The sequence below is a fragment of the Cercospora kikuchii genome (genome assembly GCF_019650295.1).
Source record: "Cercospora kikuchii DNA, contig_00008, whole genome shotgun sequence".
NCBI classification, from domain to species: Eukaryota; Fungi; Ascomycota; class Dothideomycetes; order Mycosphaerellales; family Mycosphaerellaceae; genus Cercospora; species Cercospora kikuchii.
In genome coordinates this window covers 1,770,117-1,789,635 of record NW_025408589.1, presented here as the reverse complement: position 1 = coordinate 1,789,635, position 19,519 = coordinate 1,770,117, and the positions used below count along the sequence as shown (strand labels likewise).

General features: G+C 53.4%; 9 protein-coding genes across 11 annotated transcripts; 4 read left to right on the top strand and 5 right to left on the bottom strand.

The window, feature by feature from the left end:
• Nucleotides 1-556: 556 nt before the first annotated feature.
• On the top strand, nucleotides 557-2,271 carry CKM354_001188800 (uncharacterized protein; the record flags this gene model as incomplete). The annotated part of the gene is made up of 2 exons (XM_044807396.1): nucleotides 557-1,891; nucleotides 1,948-2,271. 2 exons carry the CDS (start codon nucleotides 557-559, stop codon nucleotides 2,269-2,271), a joined length of 1,659 nt encoding a protein of 552 aa, XP_044663331.1.
• Nucleotides 2,272-2,973: 702 nt separating this feature from the next.
• Nucleotides 2,974-5,092, top strand: CKM354_001188700 (uncharacterized protein; the record flags this gene model as incomplete). The annotated part of the gene is made up of 2 exons (XM_044807395.1): nucleotides 2,974-3,033; nucleotides 3,101-5,092. 2 exons carry the CDS (start codon nucleotides 2,974-2,976, stop codon nucleotides 5,090-5,092), a joined length of 2,052 nt encoding a protein of 683 aa, XP_044663330.1.
• A 44-nt stretch (nucleotides 5,093-5,136) lies between these two features.
• CKM354_001188600 (uncharacterized protein) lies at nucleotides 5,137-6,409 on the bottom strand (the record flags this gene model as incomplete). The annotated part of the gene is made up of 2 exons (XM_044807394.1): nucleotides 5,137-6,293; nucleotides 6,376-6,409. 2 exons carry the CDS (start codon nucleotides 6,407-6,409, stop codon nucleotides 5,137-5,139), a joined length of 1,191 nt encoding a protein of 396 aa, XP_044663329.1.
• Nucleotides 6,410-6,840: 431 nt separating this feature from the next.
• CKM354_001188500 (uncharacterized protein) lies at nucleotides 6,841-8,184 on the bottom strand (the record flags this gene model as incomplete). The annotated part of the gene is made up of 1 exon (XM_044807393.1): nucleotides 6,841-8,184. One exon carries the CDS (start codon nucleotides 8,182-8,184, stop codon nucleotides 6,841-6,843), a length of 1,344 nt encoding a protein of 447 aa, XP_044663328.1.
• A 494-nt stretch (nucleotides 8,185-8,678) lies between these two features.
• Nucleotides 8,679-10,751, bottom strand: CKM354_001188400 (uncharacterized protein; the record flags this gene model as incomplete). Of its 3 annotated transcripts, XM_044807391.1 has the most annotated exons (2): nucleotides 9,917-9,976; nucleotides 10,026-10,751. In XM_044807391.1, the coding sequence occupies 2 exons, from the start codon at nucleotides 10,749-10,751 to the stop codon at nucleotides 9,917-9,919; spliced, it is 786 nt and encodes a 261-aa protein (XP_044663326.1). The 3 variants fall into 3 exon arrangements, with proteins under 3 accessions (XP_044663325.1, XP_044663327.1, XP_044663326.1); XM_044807390.1 differs by having other exon boundaries at nucleotides 8,679-10,751; XM_044807392.1 differs by having other exon boundaries at nucleotides 8,679-10,721.
• Nucleotides 10,752-10,975: 224 nt separating this feature from the next.
• Nucleotides 10,976-12,113, top strand: CKM354_001188300 (uncharacterized protein; the record flags this gene model as incomplete). The annotated part of the gene is made up of 4 exons (XM_044807389.1): nucleotides 10,976-11,317; nucleotides 11,376-11,476; nucleotides 11,524-11,879; nucleotides 11,932-12,113. 4 exons carry the CDS (start codon nucleotides 10,976-10,978, stop codon nucleotides 12,111-12,113), a joined length of 981 nt encoding a protein of 326 aa, XP_044663324.1.
• A 684-nt stretch (nucleotides 12,114-12,797) lies between these two features.
• On the bottom strand, nucleotides 12,798-14,640 carry CKM354_001188200 (uncharacterized protein; the record flags this gene model as incomplete). The annotated part of the gene is made up of 2 exons (XM_044807388.1): nucleotides 12,798-12,998; nucleotides 13,072-14,640. The coding sequence occupies 2 exons, from the start codon at nucleotides 14,638-14,640 to the stop codon at nucleotides 12,798-12,800; spliced, it is 1,770 nt and encodes a 589-aa protein (XP_044663323.1).
• A 1,494-nt stretch (nucleotides 14,641-16,134) lies between these two features.
• CKM354_001188100 (uncharacterized protein) lies at nucleotides 16,135-17,319 on the bottom strand (the record flags this gene model as incomplete). The annotated part of the gene is made up of 2 exons (XM_044807387.1): nucleotides 16,135-17,007; nucleotides 17,062-17,319. 2 exons carry the CDS (start codon nucleotides 17,317-17,319, stop codon nucleotides 16,135-16,137), a joined length of 1,131 nt encoding a protein of 376 aa, XP_044663322.1.
• Nucleotides 17,320-17,779: 460 nt separating this feature from the next.
• CKM354_001188000 (uncharacterized protein) lies at nucleotides 17,780-19,381 on the top strand (the record flags this gene model as incomplete). The annotated part of the gene is made up of 1 exon (XM_044807386.1): nucleotides 17,780-19,381. The coding sequence occupies one exon, from the start codon at nucleotides 17,780-17,782 to the stop codon at nucleotides 19,379-19,381; it is 1,602 nt and encodes a 533-aa protein (XP_044663321.1).
• Between the last annotated feature and the right edge of the window lie 138 nt (nucleotides 19,382-19,519).

Below are 19,519 nucleotides of genomic sequence, written 5' to 3'. Positions count from 1 at the left end.
ACCTCGTGGCCGCGCTGGCGGATCGTCATGATCAATCTTCTCGACGTCGCGATCAGTGGGCGAGCGGGCAAAGCCAAAACGCGGCGTCGACGCGCGCGCGGCGAGTGATTCGGTGGCAGAGTGTCCTGTTTGGGTCAAAGCGGGTGCGCTAAATTGCCTTTAGCGAGATTGCAATGGGATGGATTCCTGGGCTGCACCACGGCCTCCTCCTCCTCGCCCCAAAGCTGCTGCTCGCTGCGCGACTCGCATCTTCACCTCGCCGTCGACCACCTCCCTCCCCGGGGCCTCACATTCCTTCTCCGCCAGCGGCGTCACAGCGTCGTCGCCCTTCGTTTGGCGACCTGTACACCGCAGTCACTCTTTCACAGGCGTCGCCATTGACTGACGACGACCCTTTTCCCGGCCCTTGCGATTGTATACATTCCTTGCGCTGCGAGAGGTCTTTCTAGACAGCCTCTCGCATTCCACCACACCTGCCGAACATCACTTGCCTTCTCGCTTTCTGGACCATTTTTCTTGACCAACGCGGCGACTCGCCCTCGCGCGAACATCCACCATGGGCCTTCACCAGCGACACGCCCACGGGCGCGTCTTTCGCGGCGAAGCTGCGCGCGAGCAACTGATGATCCGCAAGCGCGACCTCCACGATGATAGGATCAGAATGCACGTGCCTGATGGGTTCGACGACGAGCAGGGTTCGGACAGCGGCGGAGCGTCGGTTGTGTACGTGACGCTGCCACAGACCTTCGATGGTCCAGCCGTCTACTCTACCTTGACTGGCGAGTACGATCCGGAGGCGACCGTCCCTGCGAGGACGACAGATGCTGTGGGCGGCGGGCCCAACTTCTATACCGGACCTGCATCGACGGCGAGTGCCACCAGAACGAAGGCCAATGACGATGACGATGATGATTCCGCTCCCACCTCGACCATCGTCCCAATTAGCAGCAAGCAGCAGACTACCTTCGCGACTGCAACATCTACCGGTGGCAGGTATGTTGGTGGTACGCCTATCCAGGCTACTAGTGCTGCTACCTCTGCTCCAGCGACGGCCGACTCCTCGAGTGAAGGAATGACAGGGGGCGCCAAAGCCGGTCTCGCATTCGGCATCATCGCCATCATTGCCTGCGCTGCCGGCCTTGTTTACTTCTGCTGGAGAAGGAAGAAGCCTGCCAAACCTGATGCCATGAATGAGAAACATGGTAGCTTCGCTGATGTGGGGGCACGAAGGGCTGAGGCGAACGGTGGCCTTTCTGGTGGCATGTCTGGTGGTATGAACCCTGTCGCATTTGCTCCAGGCGCCGGCATGGCTGCTGGTGGCGCATCTGCCGGCATGGCAGCTGCTGCAGCCAACAAGCGCAGCTCCACCAGCACCGAACATTCGACCCGTACTGCCTCCACTGCACCACGTCTAAGCCTTCGTCCTGTCACTCAATTCTTGCCCATGCTTGGCGACAACAAGAACAATGGACCTGCCAACACTAACGAAAAGCGCAACTCGTCATGGGAACGAACTCCATCGAACAACGGCTCAGATCCATTCGCCGACGCCACTGTGATGTCCGAAAAGCAAGCACGTGCAGACAGCCCTCCAGCCAATCCCTTCGACGAACAACGACGCTCCAACGAGTCCGGTAATGGAGCAGCTGCCGCCACAGGTGCTGTAGCTGCTGCGGGTGTCATTGCTGCCCACGGCCACCGCGACAGCGAACCGTCAACGCCTAGATCAGCTCACGCCGGCCCGCCAGGAGGTGCCAGAGGTCCACCACCACCAGGACAGCCAAACAATGTGCATCGTGTGCAACTCGATTTCAAGCCTAGCATGGACGATGAGCTTGAGCTCATCTCTGGTGCTCTGGTCCGCCTACTGCACGAATATGACGATGGATGGGTAAGTTCCGCTCGTTCCTCGGTTTGAGTACCACTTCCATACTGACATGATCTCAGGCGCTCTGTATCACGATGGATCGCAGCAAGCAAGGTGTGGCCCCACGCACATGTCTGTCCAAACTCCCCGTGAAGCCACGACCACAAGGTCCACCACCGCCAGGAGGCTGGCGCCCAGGCACCCCAAATGGTCAGCAGCGTGGCCCAATGGGCCCTCCCGGTGCCATGCAACCCCGTCCGCTAACGCCATCATCTGCTCGCTCGCCATCTCCAACTGAGCAGAGACCAATGACAGCGCGATCGAATGGATCGAATGGTCCTACTTCTCCACCGACCGGCTCCCAAGTGCCAATAAGGAAGCCGGTTCCTGGCCAGGCGATGTAGTCTCCAGTCAGCACTACTTAGAGCGATCAATTTTGGATCCTTCTTGCATTGATGAATAACGTCCTGCTGTCCACGATTGCTTTGTCATATATTACCGCGGCAACAGTTTGCTGCATTCCTGCGTCCGAGGATCTCAGAGATGTTTCATCAAACAAACGTCCACCGACGATCCCACCCTGTCGTGAGGACGACCACCGATGGCGTTCGAGCTCAGCCTCTTCCACATTCAAGACGCAAAAGTTCTCCTTTTGCACCGCTGAGCGTTGCGCAACTCGGTCACACTTTCATTATATGCTCGGTCGAAGACGAGTCAAAAGATAGTGGAGGAAGGGAATCGGTCAGGTTGTTTGATGTGTCTTTCTGCTTTCTACGGTACGGGCAAGATTGCTGTGTCTTATTTTCTGTTCTTTGAGAATACCCAACTTTGTGCGGATGGGGTTTCCTCTATGTAGAATATTTACGGAAAAGAGCAACCAATAAGTTATCACAAATGTATCGTCGAACAGTGATCCGCATCGCTTCCTTATTGTTGTCGCGCTGCTGCATAATTCCGGGAAGAGCATGGTCGTGGCTCAACAATGAGACAATAGACAAAGGATGTTTCTCTGCATTGGGCGTGGCACCTGTCGCGTTTGCACCGTCCTCGTCGGCGATTGCTCTCTTGTAACATCACTGCTGTTACTACGCTGAGGTGCTTCGAGAATGGCCTGGGGTGAGGCCTCGTCAGAGCGACCCAATCAGAGTGGAACGGAGCCACTTCCGGTATGTCGCCCTCGACTTTCATCCTCCACTTCTCTTCTGGAACAGACAGTCACTCACTTTTGTACAGCGCAAGAAATTGGTCCCTAAGGTTGCTGGGGCAGCGAAGTACAAGCTTTGGCGCGACGAGGTCCCGACGACGGTATTCACCGGGCAATGGCTGAGTAACTATCTGGAAATCACTGCACCACCGCTGGCTCGCGCCTCCTTCAACTACGAACTTGAGGCTCAGGACATCGCATTGCTGCTGAGAACCGCCAACCATCGATTCCACGATAAATTCGGCAGTGGTCTTCCAGATGTACTGATCGAGGTACAGCAGTGGCTGTCTGGCGCATTACTGCAGTACTTCGCGCAACCAAACATCGCGAACACCACAGAGCCAAACGCCGGTCGTGAGCTAGGCGCGTCGAACAGCAACTTCAAGAGTGCGCAGCCTACTATGGCACCTCAGGTGGCGATGACCCCAATGCTGGGCCAGTGCTTGACAGCTATCAACGGCTACGTGCAAGCACAAAACGAAGCACAACTCACAAGCATTCTGACCTTCGAGCCACCGTTTCCAGATGACCACAGAAAGATGATCGAGGAGCTGCGAAGAGCCTTTCCCAGCGGCGATGAAGATTCGCTCGAGCAGAAGTGTACTCAGTCACTAGTAGCTGCTCGAGATGGTTTTGGCGGCAACGGAACGTGGACTCCTTTCATATCTTTTGTCACCACTTACCTCACTTACCTTCGGGACGTTGACCTTGAGCGCAACGGATACCTGGAGACCTACAATGCTCTGATAGCGCTGCAAGAGAAAGCACAGAGCGCCCTGGTGCATCCAGCTTATGGCCACTTGATGCTGTTACCGGTTGTGAATTGCGCCAAATTGGTTTGTCGCCTCGCGATTGGACTCGACAAGCAACCAGAGCTGATCGCTCATCTCAAATCCGACACGAACGCGAATGACGATGGAGATGGTGGTCCTAGAGATACGCTCCCCGAGCGAGCTGCGGATACTCTACGGAAGGCGTTCACGACCTGCCTCAATGACCGTACATCTGGCCTTGGCAAGGACGGACGACCCACTGGCAAGAAGAGGGGAATTTACAAGATCGCGAACATTTGTCTCAAGATCTTGTTCCAATGCCGAAAGACACGCAATGCGACCATGATTTTCATCAACATTGGAAACCAGTCACCTCCTCTCTCAGCATACCCGCGCAGCGAGCAAGTCACGTACCTGTATTACCTCGGACGATTTCTGTTCCAGACGAATCACTTCTACCGAGCACAAGAAGCTTTACAACGTGCCTACGATCTCAGTCCAGCAGACCCGTCATGCGTCAGGCAACGAAGGTACATTCTGGTCTTTCTCACTACATGCAACCTCATTCTCGGCCGCTTTCCATCTCAGGCTCTACTTCAACGACCCGAGGCACTACACTTTCAGCAACATTTTGGACCGATCATGCAGGCGATGCGCACAGGCAATCTCGCTTCGTTCCGAAAGCATTTGGATTATGACTCGCCTTCAGCAGATTGGCTACTTCACTTCCGTGTGCTTCTGCAGCTGCGCAATAGGTGTGAAGTGCATGTCTGGCGTGCTCTGATCATTCGAACTTGGCGCATATGCGGAGCCAAGGGTCGGCCAGAACACGCGGGCAATACTCTCGTCGACATCACAAAACTCACGCAAGCCTTCACACTCGCGGAAAAGCTATCGTTGAACTCGCAAGCAGGAACATATGTGGATCCGGATTTCGATGGTGCTGATGGGGTTGGAGACGATGAAGAAGATGACACATCTGTCTCGACGACCTCAGTGGAGTCTAAATTGTCATCACTGATCAGTCAAGGGTTCGTTGTCGGGAACGTTGTGCACGCGCAGCTCAAGCTTGTGATGCTGGGTATGAAGACGGGGAATGTGGTTGCTGCAGGTTTCCCCCCGCCTTGGAGTGTGGTTAAACAGAGGGCGAGCGCGGATGTCCCTGGATGGAGGAAACATCCTCAGCTGGCTAGTGGTGGAGGACAAGTCATCAGTATGAGCAGTGCTCGACCTGCGGGATCTGGCTAAGGAATTGTACAATAGCATGTCCAGTGTTGATACAGCGACCCATTCTATCTTGCTGCTTTCGTTGCAGATTGTAAGGCATCATCTTTCATTCCGTCCAGCTCGGCCTTGAGTCTGGCCAGACCCGCGTCCGTTCCAGTACTTGCATCCTCTTCTCTCCTCGGCAACGAAGTGAAGCTCCACTGCGGTTGTGCCTCCGTACGCCTCTCTCCGTCAAAAGCATTCTGAGCACCCAGTCTCTTCCTATTCACCTTCAAATCAAAGACATCAAACCTCTGATACCCGCCCACCACATCATGAAACTGCTTCGGTTCAACACACTCAGTCAGATCCAGATCCGCATAAGCGATCCCTTCCTCTCCTTGCACCTGCTCTCCCACCTGCGCTCCAGTAGGATCCAAAAACAAACTCGCACCCTGCGTCAAAGAGTCCAAAGTCTCCGCCGCCGAAGGCGTAAACTTCACAATCTCATCCCTCATCTCCCGATCCATAAAGCCACTACACAAAACCCCAAAACACTTCGCCTCAAAACAATGTGCTGCCGTCCGAGTCCGATTAGCCGCCACATTATCATACTGCTTCCCCACCACGCCCTCATCTCCAGCCTCCAAATCAGCAGCAGCAGACTTTGCTTTCGGCCTCCTACTCGGCCACACAGCCGGCCAAGTACTAATATGCAACTGCTCCCCCTGCGCCATCAACGCCCACCTCGCCAACGGATTCGTATTCTCCCCACAAATCAGCCCTCCTACCCTCCCAATCCTCTCACTCTCCACAACCCTCAACCCCTTCCCATCCCCCGGCGCCCACGTCAACTTCTCAAACCACGTCGGACACAATTTCCGATGATGATTCAAAATTTCTCCCGTATCAGCAATCAAAATCGAAGAATTCCATAAACAACCTAGACTCGCTTCTGATCGTTCATTGAAACCTATTTGCGCGAAGATTTTTGAGGTGGCGCAGGTTTGCCGGAGGAGGTGGATTTCTTTGGAATTGATGAGGAGGGATTGGGAAGAGAGGCGTTGGAAGAAGTGGTGGTTGTCGATGGGGGCTGAGACGGCGGACCAGAGGGGAAATGCCGGGATGTGGGTTTCGGGGAAGACGACGAGGTCGGCTTTGTTGCGTGCGGCTTCTTGGATGAGGGTTATGGTTTTTTGGACGGTTTTGAGGGTGTTGAGGAAGATGGGGGAGACGTTGCAGGCTGCGGAAGGGTGTTAGCACGTTGAATCGTGGTTTATGGCATTGGATTGTGTTGGATTTAGTGGTTGTGAGTCTTGACTTACCAGCGACGCGTACTTTGGGAAGCCAATTCGTCATTGTGAAGCGAATTGATACTTTGTTTACGTCGTGTCACCAGAGTTCGCGTGTCGAATCCTCGACTTCACCTGATCAATGCTTGCTTGGCGCGGGGTAAGTCAATTCTTCCGTGGACAGAATACCGAGAAGGCTTGATGTTTCTTAATATGTCTATGCAAGTGGTTGCATGATATTACATTATTCTCCGCTTGTGCATCTCAGCCACAGTTTAGCTGAGCTTTGGCAGCTTCAGCCGATGTCCAAGCGACCTGCCCTACTCTGCCTCCACCGACCTTCCAATCTGCTATCTGCAAGACTGCGACTAGACCTGCATCAGAGGTCTAGACTGTTTTTCAAACTCATGATATGAATAGAATCATCTGTGACAGCTACGAAGCTGATCCATAACCGAGCAAACCTGTTCCTGTACATTGCCTCCGCCCGCATTAGTTCTACTGCTCATGCGAAGCGACAGCTATCCAACACCCTCCAACTGTCACGCCTTCCGGTAAAGACAGGTCATCTGAGTCATCATCACCGCTACTCTCACTATCGCAATCATCGCTTTGAGGAAGTGATGTCAGCACTAGGGCTGGATTCTTCAGCTCTGTAGGGCTGCTGAAAGAACTTGGCATTTCCAGACCGCCATGCTCTATCGTCACATCTAGTGTCCTGGGGTTGTACACAAGAGCATTCTCAATCGACCTGATGTCCCAGATAGGCTTGCTTGACGTCTGATCTTCAGTATTTGAGAATGTGCGCTCGTCGAGAGGATGATCTGGCAGGAGTGCACTGTGTCTGATCTGTTTGAGATGAATCGATGCGCGTTTTGCCCACGACAAAGGCCGGAGAGTAGCGAGCATTTTCGAAAGTCGATCTGATGCTAATCGTGGCCTCAGTCTGATGGGTGACTCCGCTGTGAAGGATGGAAGCATAGGACTGCTCAGCGTGTTGGCAGAATGCCCAGTATCACATTGTGTTGGCGATGCGTCGAGTTCTGCCATAGGACTCCCGTCGAGATTTCGCGGCAGCATGATGTCGTTAAGCATGCCCTTGACTTTGGCATCTTCATACACCTCGCATTCTTCCGAGCCCCCCTCCTGCTGTGGTAGTGGAGAGGCATTCTCCAGGTCACCTCGTCGGTTGCTACTGGCACGAGAACTCCGTATAGAAGTCTGAGCGCTGACTGGAGAGTGACATGACCAGTGAGCCTCGTACATATGCTCCAGAGGGAAATCCTTGAAACAAGCCTCGAAGTCGGTACGGAATTTCAGTTCGCCATTTCTATGGCCTTTAATCTGCCTACCGATCATGAGCAGATGCATGTCCTCTATCTCGTCCCGATGTCGTTCAAAGCGATTTAATCTGAGTGAAGTGCTTGCTGAGCGGGTTCCAGAAGTCGTGTCTTCCTGTGAGTTGCTCAATGTCGAAGTGTCAAGTCTGATGCAGTCCAGTTGTGAGTCGTCTTGTGATATATCGACGCACGAAGTATCGTCAATATCGGAAATCTCGTTACGATTTAGGTCGTGACCATGGAATACAGGCATCTCGAATTCTCGCTCGTTTGGTTCCCATGTTTCCGGTGCGCTGCCGCGAAGCCAAGCGCTAGGTGTCAATTGCTGGTGGATCAATACTTGCTGTCTTATGACGTTCTCGCCCGCGTGTTCTTCTTGTCTCAGCGCGTCAGCGAGAGTCATGCCGTGAAACAGATTAATCAAAAAAGGGAGCACAAATCGCTGGGCCACGTTATTGATAGATGAGAGTAGCTGCAGTGTCCGGTACAGTACGAAAATCATGCTCGTGAAAGGAGGCGAAGGGAATGGACATGTTTGTGAAGCTTACAGAGTAATGTAGGACGGCAGCAGAGATACTGGACCTATGCACATGAGTGTTCCCATGATCATGGAAGTTGGACCATAATCAGCGCCATGTGGCGGTGCTCTAGCTGTATAGTCGCGGGGACGATGTGCGTTGAGGGTGTGGTCGCGATGGTGAGAAATGTCATGGCTGCTGATGACTTGCATGCAGATGCATCGACCCCGGTCATGGAGGAGTTGTCTCGGTCCGAGTATCGGCGCCCGTACGCAGGCGTGCTATAATCGTGAGCATGCGGTTTGCACAATGTCTTGCCAATTTCGTGCGGAGTGAGTTCGCCTGGGACGGGCCCTGAGAAGTGGCAATGCTCTTCATTTATGCTATCAGCGGAAGGCCAAACGCTAAACCAATTACCTCGCTGTCAAAAGCAATAATGAGAACGTCCTGTGGACCGTTTTGATTGCATGAAGAGCTCTCAGCCCCTCAACGTGTCATCGAGGTTTCCTCGCCTCCGCTTGAGAGGGCTAAACTGAAAGCCACTGCCATCCTGCGCAGTCAGCAATATGGACGACCCGATCTTGCTTGCGCCAAGGAAACCACCAGCCTTCTTCGTTCCAGCCCCGAGCGCGCCGAAGCCACGACCTCCGAGCACCATTCTGCCAGGAAGTGCTTTCGCAGGCGCGGTAGCTTCCTCTTCTTCATCAAACAACGTCTTGCCTAGTCCTCCCAGTTTGCGATTTTTCTTGCTCTGTACTTTCTTTGCAGCCTCAGGCTTGTTGAAGGTCTCAAAATCCACGAGTGACTTGCGCTTCTTTTGCTTCTTCTTCGTCGCCGCGTCTGTCGGCTTCTCGGGATCGTCGCCGTCGTGTGTTTTGGTCTTGATCGTCTTGGCCGCAGTAGGTCTTGAGGCAGCGTCGTTTTCTTGACCCTGGCTGTGCACGTCTTCCGGCTCTTCTGTGACAATGTCAAGCATTGGTGCCGCTGCTTTTTGTTTGCGTTGTCGAGGCGCAGCTTTCTTCACTTTCACGTTGCTGTCAGCTTGCGCGAGCGGCAACTTCTTTTGTTTTGTGGTGGCTGCAAGGGCAGTAGGTGAAGCTATCGGAACGTCGATTTCCTTGCCATTCGGAGCATCGTCATCAGAGTCCTCCTCATGGTCGCTCTCGGGAGCAATGCTAGCAGTCCTATTAAGGAAAGGAGTAATGCTGAACGAGGACTTCTCGCCCACCGCAGGCGCTCTACGGCCACGCTTTGCTGTGGGTCCGTCGCCTGGTGTGCCCAGAGTAGTAGCATCGACATCCAGGGCCGCCGCGTTACGCTTCCTGTTGTTGGCCGTCGTCTTCTTGACTTGTGGAGCGGTCGCAGCAGAAGCGGCCCTCTCACGCGCAGCCTCCAACTCTGATTCCGTTTCTTTGAGCTTCTCCTTGGTCGATCTCAGCTTCGTTCGAAATTGACCAAGTTTCTCGTCAAGCGTGGTTCTCTGAGCTTCGATCTCAGCGAGCTGCTTCTCTGCTGCTTTCTCGGCCTTTGCCCGCTCTTTCTTTTCCTTTGCAAGTTCTGCCCGAAGTTCCTCAAGTTGCTCGTCATTCTCAGCTGTTGCCGTTGCTGTAGCCCCAGCCTGCTTGAGTGCTTTGGCCGATCGCTTCTTTTCGTTGGTAAGCTCTTCCTGCAAGCTCTCCAGTTGCTCTTCAAGTTTGTTCTTGGCCTTCTTCTCTTTCAGCAAGTCTTTCCGCACGTCCTCCACTTGCGTGTTCTCGTGCGCCGCCTCCAACTCCTCTTCAGCCTTTTGTCGTGCGCGTTTCTCACGAGCCAACTCTTTTCGCACCTCGTCAACATTAACATCTGACTGAGAGGGCTCAGTGGCCTCTTCTGCGCGTTGTCGAGCGCGCTTCTCCTTGGCGAGCTCCCTTTTGAGCTGTTCGACCTGCTCTTCCTGAGCGATCTCGACACCAGTGTTTCGTCGCTTTGCCATGGCGCGCTTCACGTCACGTTTGGCATTCTCCAATTCGCATTGAAGCTCGGTCAGCTGCCGTTGCAACTCCAACTTCTCCGTCATCAAAGCCTCGGTGTTGCTCGCCTGTGTCTTCAAGTGCTCTAGTTGTGGTCTGAGGACGGAGAGTTCTCGTGTCAGCGCCAGCTTCTCTGTCAAGAAAGCTTCAGAATCTGCAGCTGTGGTCTCTAATGCTTTCGCCTCTGCCCGCAAGGTGCCAACCTCCTGCTCCCGCATCCGCAGCTCCTCCTTCAAGTCTGACAGACGCGCTTCGGCCGCTTCGGCACGCGCGAGGTTCTCGTTGACGAGGCGCTCGAATTGATCGGATCGCGCCTCCTCCTGACCCAGCAACTCACGCAGTTCGTCATTGTCGTCTTCCAGGATATGTATATCGAAACGCAGTCGTCGAATGTCCTCGTCTTTGCCGATCACGTCGACGAGATGTGTGCTATTTGCGTATTTGAGCTCGGCGGCAGCAGTGTTGAGCGAGTGTTGATGCATCGCGCCATTTTGCTGCGGTATGGGCGCCATAGTGGCTGCTTTGGTAGAGTGTGCGGGCATAAGAGGATATGCTGTTGTAGGCGTACTCGCAGTGGTGGAGTGTGCGCCCGTTGCGCTGTTGACGGGTCAAAACAATGGCCAGATGATTAGGGCTTTTGGCTCCACAATGCCGACTGCCGAAGCCACGTCCTACGTTCCTGCCAAGACTCACAAGCTGTCCTTTGGCTGCTGGACGAAGCGAAGCACTTCCCATTGAATCGCATTGTCGTGCACCAATCGCCAAAATGAGGTTACTCCAGCTGCTTACTGCGGCAATTCTGCCATTGTCTTCTCTCGCTGCCAAATCGAAATCATCTGCCGACCGATTCGCTGCGCAGAGCGCGAAGCCGCAGCCTGTGAAGCTCGACGACAGTTCCTACGAGAAGCTCACCAAAGCTCCGCGCGATTACTCGGTGGCCGTCTTGTTGACTGCGCTGGACGCACGCTTTGGATGCCAGCTCTGTCATGAATTTCAGCCAGAGTGGGATCTGCTTGCAAAGAGTTGGAACAATGGAGACAAGAAGAAGGAGTCGAGGCTGGTCTTCGGCTCCCTGGACTTCATGGACGGCAAGGCCACTTTCCAGTCGGTATGGAACAATGGAGTAACGCTATACGTCAGAGGAAGGCATTGACGGATGACAATAGATGATGCTCCAAACGGCACCAGTTCTGCTCTACTTCCATCCTACAACCGGGCCCCACGCAAAGCCAGACAAGCCTATGGAGCGACTCGACTTCAATACTGGGTAAGACATGAGCTATCATTGCGAGTACCTGACTAACATCAATCCAGCATTAACAAAGCTGAGCCTGTGCACAGCTGGATCGCCCGTCAGATGCCAGGCAGACCGCATCCTCCAGTCGTTCGTCCTATCAACTACATCAAGATCGTGACAACTGTTGTCGCTGTCCTTGGAGGCATCACGTTTGTCTCGGTTGCTGCTCCATATATCCTACCTGTAATTCAGAGCCGTAGCTTGTGGACAGCCGTCAGCTTGGTCGCCGTGTTGTTATTCACCTCTGGCCATATGTTCAACCACATTAGGAAAGTGCCATATGTGGCTTCCGACGGCAAGGGAGGCGTAAGCTACTTCGCTGGCGGGTTTCAAAACCAATTTGGCATGGAAACGCAGATCATCGCTGCAATCTGTGAGTCCTTCGGCCTCTATGAGCAGACAGAAGATATACTGACCGATTCCAGACGGCGTGCTCTCATTCGCGACTATCAGCCTGGCGCTGAAGACTCCACGAATCACAGACCCGCGTCAACAAAAGATCGCAGTCCTGGTATGGGGCGGCATCATACTTGCCGTATACTCGTTCCTGCTCAGCATTTTCCGTGTGAAGAACGGAGGATACCCATTCTGGCTGCCACCATTCTAGTGGCCGTAATGCCGCCACTAAATAATGGCATTTCCACCAGCTGGTCGAGTTCACTGCTTGGTCGGTCTGTAAAGTAGAGCATAGCATATTCAACTGCAATACGACCTTTCTATCAAATAGCCTCTCCCAAGACTGCTTCCTAGTATTGCACAGTGAGTGCCAAGTCGTAGCCTGCGTTTCGAAGATGTCCACTAAATACATGAAACCTTCCGGAGCTTCATGGTACTGTCAGACGCCGAGCTGTGCCGGGCCGTACGTGAACCACGGCAGTAACATCGCTGACGATCGTCTTCCTGTCACATACGGACACCGACGGTTACATGTCCTTACGTATCGCTTATCCATCACGTAAGTAGCACTTGCGAAGCTCTCACGCAGCACACGTAGCCTTCGGCATCACGACAGCCACCGAACTGCTTCCAACCTTAACATCGAATAGCAACACCAGATGCCAAGCACGAGTACTTACACACTCAGTACATGCAACACGAAATGAAACCGAAAGAAGTACAAACACAAACGATCATTCTCCTTGAGAAAGAATAGTCCGTCGAAGCGTACCAGATGTCCGTCAGTCCGAAGCGGCGTAGAAAAATAGCTTTCATATCGCACTACATAAACCTCATGCGAGTGTCCTGACACTACTACAAATTCCATCATAAAACCCGTTACATCACTCGTAGATCACGAAGGATACGCGCATTGCGTTCCATTCTGGGTACAGAAAGGCATGTGGACAGGTTCCGCTTTCATGCCCCTTGCAACAAGACGTTCGCGCATCTCCGCCAAACGAGGCGAAGCTTCGATTTGCGAGCGGTTCTGGCCCTGGGCATCTTTTGCGCCGCTCCAGAGAACTTCTGCTGCGGCAGAGGTGCGGGGCCAGACCTATGGAAAGTGTTAGTGATGATTGTTAGTTTGTATATACATATATGTATGAAGGACGTGGACCTCAACTCACCATCTGCTGAAAGTTGACAGCATCAGTCTGCTCGCTCCAGATGTGCGTTTCGCCGCCGAGCACGAGGTGTGTGGAGTTCTCAGGTACACCGTGCAATGGATCGTAGCTGTACACGGCACGCCAGTTGTGGTAGGGAGCGCAGTAATCTAAGAATGGCCAGAAGCCGGCTGCGTTGGAAGGGGCGAAGTCGATCCATTGTCCTTTACCACAGTCAAGGTACCAGTAGTTGTAGTTTCCTGTTATGACTCTGTATCCTTGAGCTGTGATTTTGGCGACGGCTTCATCGGACTGCCACGCTTGGATGATAGTGTCCTTAGGGAGTGTGAGGTTCCAGTCGAGGAGCATTTCTTCCCAGACCAGAGGTGTGAAACCGTAGGATTTGGTTTGGTTCATGTTGCGGTCCATGTACTTTTGCATCAATGGCTGGAGGACCGACGATTCATTGGATTTGACAGTATCGTCCAGCAGGTATGTGTTCTTGTTCACTTCATCCCCACCAAGGTGGAAGTACGATGTCAAAGGCTTCAGACGTGGCAGAAGGTCGTCGAGAAGAGTCTCGAGGAAGTCGTATACCTTTGTAGAGTTGAGCTTGAGAGATCCACATGGAGGCTCGGCGCAATATGTTGTCCAGTCTGGCTGCTTGTTGAATGCTGCGATGAGATCTGGGTCAGAAAACCAGATTGAAGAAGTATGGCCTGGGTTATCGATCTCCATGGCGACCTCGACACCGAGAAGAGAGCCATATTCTTGCAGCTTCCGCACATCATCCACAGTGTACTTCTGGGATGGCTCGTAGACACCCTTTGGCATAAGATCCGGCAGTGCAGGAACTTCGAGTGGCCATGACTGCGCATCTGTAACGTGCCAGTGAAGTCTGTTCATCTTGTTGTACGACAGAGCATCAATCATCGCGTAGAGATCTGACAGAGGCTTAAAGGTACGAGACGTATCGACGTTGAGCCCACGCCATTTGAACTTTGGCTCGTCCTTGATAGAAACAGGCGCGAGGTCTGTATAGACACCGCCATTCGAGTGCTGGAAGAAGAGCTGCGTGAAGGTGGTGAGACCCCAGAGAATGCCAATTGAAGTTTTGGCAGACACAGTGACCTTGCCATCAGTAGTGACTTCCAGACTGTAAGACTCGTCGATCTCGGTGTCGGGTTTCTTCACATCATCTGGATCCGCTCCCATCTGCTGAATGGTGATCGTGGTGATGTACGTGCCAGTAGAGTTGGAATCTGGCTCATAGTTTGAAAGCCTAGGTCGCAACATCCATGGCACAAAGTTCTTGCTGAAGAGAGTATCATATGTTCTCTGGACAGCATTCTGAACAATCTTGCTGGCAGATCCTGTGCCCTCTTCACGCTTAGTGTTCTGTTCCGAGTGGGTTAGAAGGTATTCCTCAGGCGGGTATTCAGGTAAGCTCACAGATCCCGATTGGTGGTATTCGACGTCAACTTTGTCTTTATTGATCCACAGGACGTCTTTGCCATGCTGGTACTCTTTCGGCAACGGCCAGATTGCACTGGCGCTGCTCACTAGCAGCGCGACAGGTAAGATGCCGCGCATTTTAGAACAATGTGATGGAGGCCAGAAGGTATTGGGCAAAGACCGGTGGGACGTTCAAAGACGGTGGCGAGCAAGGCGTTGGATATAGCCAGACCAAGAAATACGAGTCCGCTCCACACAAGCCGGTGTTCCTAGTCTAGTGAGAGCCAGCCATTGTTACATCGAAAGGATGGTCCTAGTTCTTGGGAGGTCGGCTGGAGTCTCAGAACTTGGACCAGGGGAGGCTACAACCTTAAAACGCGGGCCTGAAGCTTCTGCAGCCAATTCAGGATGGAAACATCCTGGCTCCTGCGTGGCAGGTCTCATTCGCCGTCCACGATATGGATATGAATGGCCGCTTTTTGCAAGGGACAACCTCGGTAGCCGATTGGCATCCAGACGTGCGCGACTTAGTGCTTGCTAAGGCTGAGCATAAGAGTCACCGTACCACATCCTCTGCTTGGCCGATCTGCGGGCGGAATTCCAAGGGAACAGGAGGTGTTCCTGGTGACGTTGGACGGGAGGGGGACGAACTCTACCGCAGGATCCAGTGCTTGCACGCGCGCAGCTCGACTGGAAGCTGCAGGGTTGCTAGCAGCTGCGACGAATGAACGGAGCTCAGAGGCGTGTTGTCCAGGCACACCAGCGACCTGGTCGCGAAGACCTTGTCGACGGCGGCTCGCAGCGCGAAGTGCTCCTCTTCGTCGCGCCTGCAGTGGACACGATGAAGTCAAGACAGCCGAGATCCCTTCACAGCAGAACCCACATTCGTGTCACCGGTTCGCTGCAGCTCACATTTCACAAAAAGAGATGCACAGATTGCTTCAAGCAGGGATAATTGGCTGAAGGCGCGGCATATGTGATTGCATTCTTGTGCTGCGTTTCTCACGCACTCACAGGAGATTGATCATTTGGTACTGCTAAGAGGAGGGATACCCAAAGATCGCATGAATGCACGGCACGGTGGTTTGAGCACGACGTGATGGAAGGTATTGAAACTACACCGACGACCTCCGAGGTTCCAGGAAGCGGGCAGCTGCAGCGCACAAACAAGAGCATTGTACCGCGTAGCGAAACCTCGTGCGGGCGACTGCGGTCAGCTGCATACACCGTGTATGTTGTGCTCGAAAGAGCTGTGAAGGCATCGGCCAAGGTACTGTTGCCAAGATTCACGCGAAGAGGTGACGGCAGCGTGCACAATTCGTACACAGAGAGGTAAGAGGCTTGCGTATTTCTTCTTCCCTTTGGTGCGGTGGGCACAAAAACGTAGATGGCGGCTCTACAGCTCGTTTGCGAGCATGTGGAGATCCGCGAGGCGACTGTGCGAGATTCTCCCTCGAAGCCACGGTATGCAACATCACGATCGTGGAAGAAAGAACTTCGCAATATGGACGCCGAGTTTATTGGCATGCTATCTGCAGTGGAATAGGTTCATCTTGCCACTTCACTTGTGGTTTCGCTGCTGGTCAAGGAGCCAGGACCAAGTTTCGACCTGCAGATCCAGTGTCCGCCTGCTCAAACCATCTTCATGCTCACATTCTGCCCACTTGGTACTTCATACGGTCCGTATCCTGGTCTTGGGAATTTCGGACTTCCATCTTCGTTCCATCCGAACTTCTGGGCTCGGATCGTCCTTGCAGACCACCCAGAAAAGGGATTTTCCATCCCGTGGTACACGATCCAGTCTTCCATCCCATCTGGACTCTTTGTGAAACTTGCGTGCCCAACACCATAGGCCTTTTCCTTGGGGTTCTGGTAAAACACGCAACCTTCGTTGTTCTTCCGCCAGTCTTGAGGATTCATAGGATCGTCACCAATGAGTTCGAGTTGACCAAGGCAGTAGTTCCTAGTATCACTTCTTGCGGCTGAGTATATTACAAATTGCTGACCAGTCTCGGGGTTGTCGAGCTGTTGAGGTCCTTCGTTGGAAGAAAGACGGATGTTCTCCATTCTTCCATATGGCGTTTTCTCCCAAGGATTACTAGGAACTGATATCGTCTGTCGCTCCGTGACATTGGTCACCACAGTCCAGGGATCGGACATCTTCGTGATGCACAGATTGGCTGGCCAAGACTGATACTTGTCGAACCAGCAAGAGTATATGTGGTAAAGCCCTGAGGAGTGCTGAAAGTATGTCCCATCGATAGCGAACTGGTCATAGGTATCTAGCTCGCCCTTCAAGGTGTAATTTGAAGCCCAGGGGTCTGGACCACTTGATTCCAACACATACATTCGGTGATTGACCGCAGGGCAGTTCCAATTGCACAAGGCTTCCAGCTCAGGTGGAGGTGAGTCGTTGTTTGGGTCAGCCGTGAAGATGATGTACCACTTGTCATTGATGTTATGCAGCTCCGGAGCCCATAGATCTGTGCTATAGTTCTGACCAGGCTGCAATCTGTTAGGTCTGGCATCCTGGCCTACAGATCAACGAGAGTAGCTTACCGGAGGATCAAAGGCAAGCTTGACTTCTGCCTCAGACCAATCGGTGAGAACTGGGCTTCTCATGATGGTAATGTTGGTGACAGTAGTATATGTCATGTAGTAGAAGCCATCATGTCGAATCACCCATGGGTCAGCGCCTCCAATTTGGCCTCCTAGGTGTACAAGTGGATTTGTGAAAGTGTTTGAGGTGTCGTTCTGCGCCATCGCTGGCGTAATGACGCTCACGAGCGTGGCCAGCAGGCAAAGCAGCATGGTCATGAGCTATAGATGTCAATATCAGTGGAAAAGTAACGCCTCTCACAAGTAGCTTTGGACGCATATATGAATGTCATGGCTCACGGAGGAGCATGCCGGGAGGCCTGGTGAATGCAGCAATAGATCATCTCAGTAAAGTGGAGTATCCCCGCGGCCACGCTTGTTGGCCTCATGGGACGACTTTCTTTCACAAGCCTGTATGATGTGTTTTTGGTAGATGACTATACTGCGCTTTTTTCCCGCCTGCTCCCAGTTTCACAAGTTGTTTGAAGCGACTGATAGAAGTTGAAGTTGAACTGCCGCATCGGACTGAGGTGGAGCGCGGCTTCCGGTGCAGCTGACTAAGCCACAGCCTGCCTCCATGAAAGTTGATCCAGCGTTATGGCAGCGTTCTCGTCTGAACAGAAGCATGCATATGCGCCGCTGAGCACGATCCCGACGGCCCACCATCCCGGTACGCAAGATGAACAACGACGCCTTCCGCAAACTGGTGTCCAGCACATCCGCCCGACAGGATGATGCGCCCAAGCCATCGAAACCAGCCGCACTGGGCGCGAAGAGGAGCGCATTTGTACCCATGACCCCGAGACCTGGAAAGGCACCGAGCAACGACGACTTCGCTCGCCAAGTCCGCGAACAGCACGCGCAAATGAGGCCTCCGAAGAAGTACAAATCCTCTGCTCCCAAGGGAAGCAAATTCGGTGCTGGATACGTGGACCGGGCGAAGGCGAGACAGGAAGCTTCAGACGATCAAGACGACAAGGCAGAGCGTATCAAGGCTCTGGAGGAGCAGGCGAAGCTAGGCACTATCTCGTGGGAGACATTCGAGGCACTGAGAGATCAGATAACAGGGGGTGATGTTTCGAGTACACATCTGGTCAAGGGTCTTGACAGGCAATTGCTGGAGCGCGTGAGGCGTGGCGAGGACGTCTTGGGCCTGGGAAAGAAATCTGGTGAAGATGATGCGCCGGTCGATGTGGACGATGAACTGGAGAAACTGGGAGAGAAGGAAATCGCATCAGTGAAGAAGGAGCATGCAGAGAAGAAAGGAGTGAAGGCCGTCGAACCCATAGCAGGGAAGAAGCGAACACGAGACGAGTTGCTCGCAGAGCTCAAGGCCCAACGTAAGGCGGCGGCCGAAGCCAAAGCGGCCAGCGCTCCCAAGCTGGATGGTCGATGGAAGAAGATTGGCGAGCAATCCAAACCGAAGGTGGAGATCGACCACAAGGGCCGAGAAGTCGTCACAGTTGTCCAGGAAGACGGAACCGTGAAGAAAATGGTCAAAAAGGTTGCATCGAACGGGACTACAGCGGACATGCCTGACATCAGTAAGCCTGTGCTTGGCGCGGACGTTGCTGTTCCGGTGCAGACGATCACGGAAGCAGCTGAGGAGAGTGATGAAGACATTTTTGCTGGAGCAGGGACAGAGTACGACCCGCTTGGACAGGAAGATGAGGATGAGGACAGTGATAGCGAAGACGACGCAGAGCCCGCGAAGAGGAACGATGCTCCGATTGAGTCAGACGACGAAGGTGAAGTATCGGAAGAGCCTGTGGACCAGCAACAATCGAAGACGCAACCTGCCGTATCAACGACCGCGAAGGCGACCAGGAATTATTTTGGAGACAGCTCCAAGCAAACCGAAGAAGAAGCTGCGAAAGACCGCTTCAAGGGCATCGAAAATGTGCTCAAGAAAGCGGCAAATCTTGCGGCCGATAAGACTGGATCTGACGACGAAGACGATGATCCAGCCACTCGTGAAGAGCGCGAAGCACGGAAAGCAAAGCGGGCTCGCATGCTGGCACAGCAGGATCGCGATCTCGAGGACATGGATCTCGGCTTTGGAGGCAGTCGTGGCGAAGACGAAGAGGACGCTCTCGATGCCAAGGTGAAACTGGCAGAGTGGAAGGGTGGTAAGGCAGCTGGCGATGACGGCTGGGAAGAAGACGATGGGAAGCGTGGCGACAAGAAGAAGCGCAAACCGAAGAAGAGGAAGGGCGATGTCAACAACGCCGCGGATATCTTCAGGGTGATTGAAGGCAGGAAGGCGAAGGAAAACAAATGAGCTATGCTTACCCACGATAAAAGGAACGAATCTGACCTTCGCATAGGCCAAGCATGTCGACCATTCTACACTCGGCACAAAGTCACGTGCTCACATCACTTTGTCACTGCGAGGAGCACATTCGCAGTCTCCGTTGTG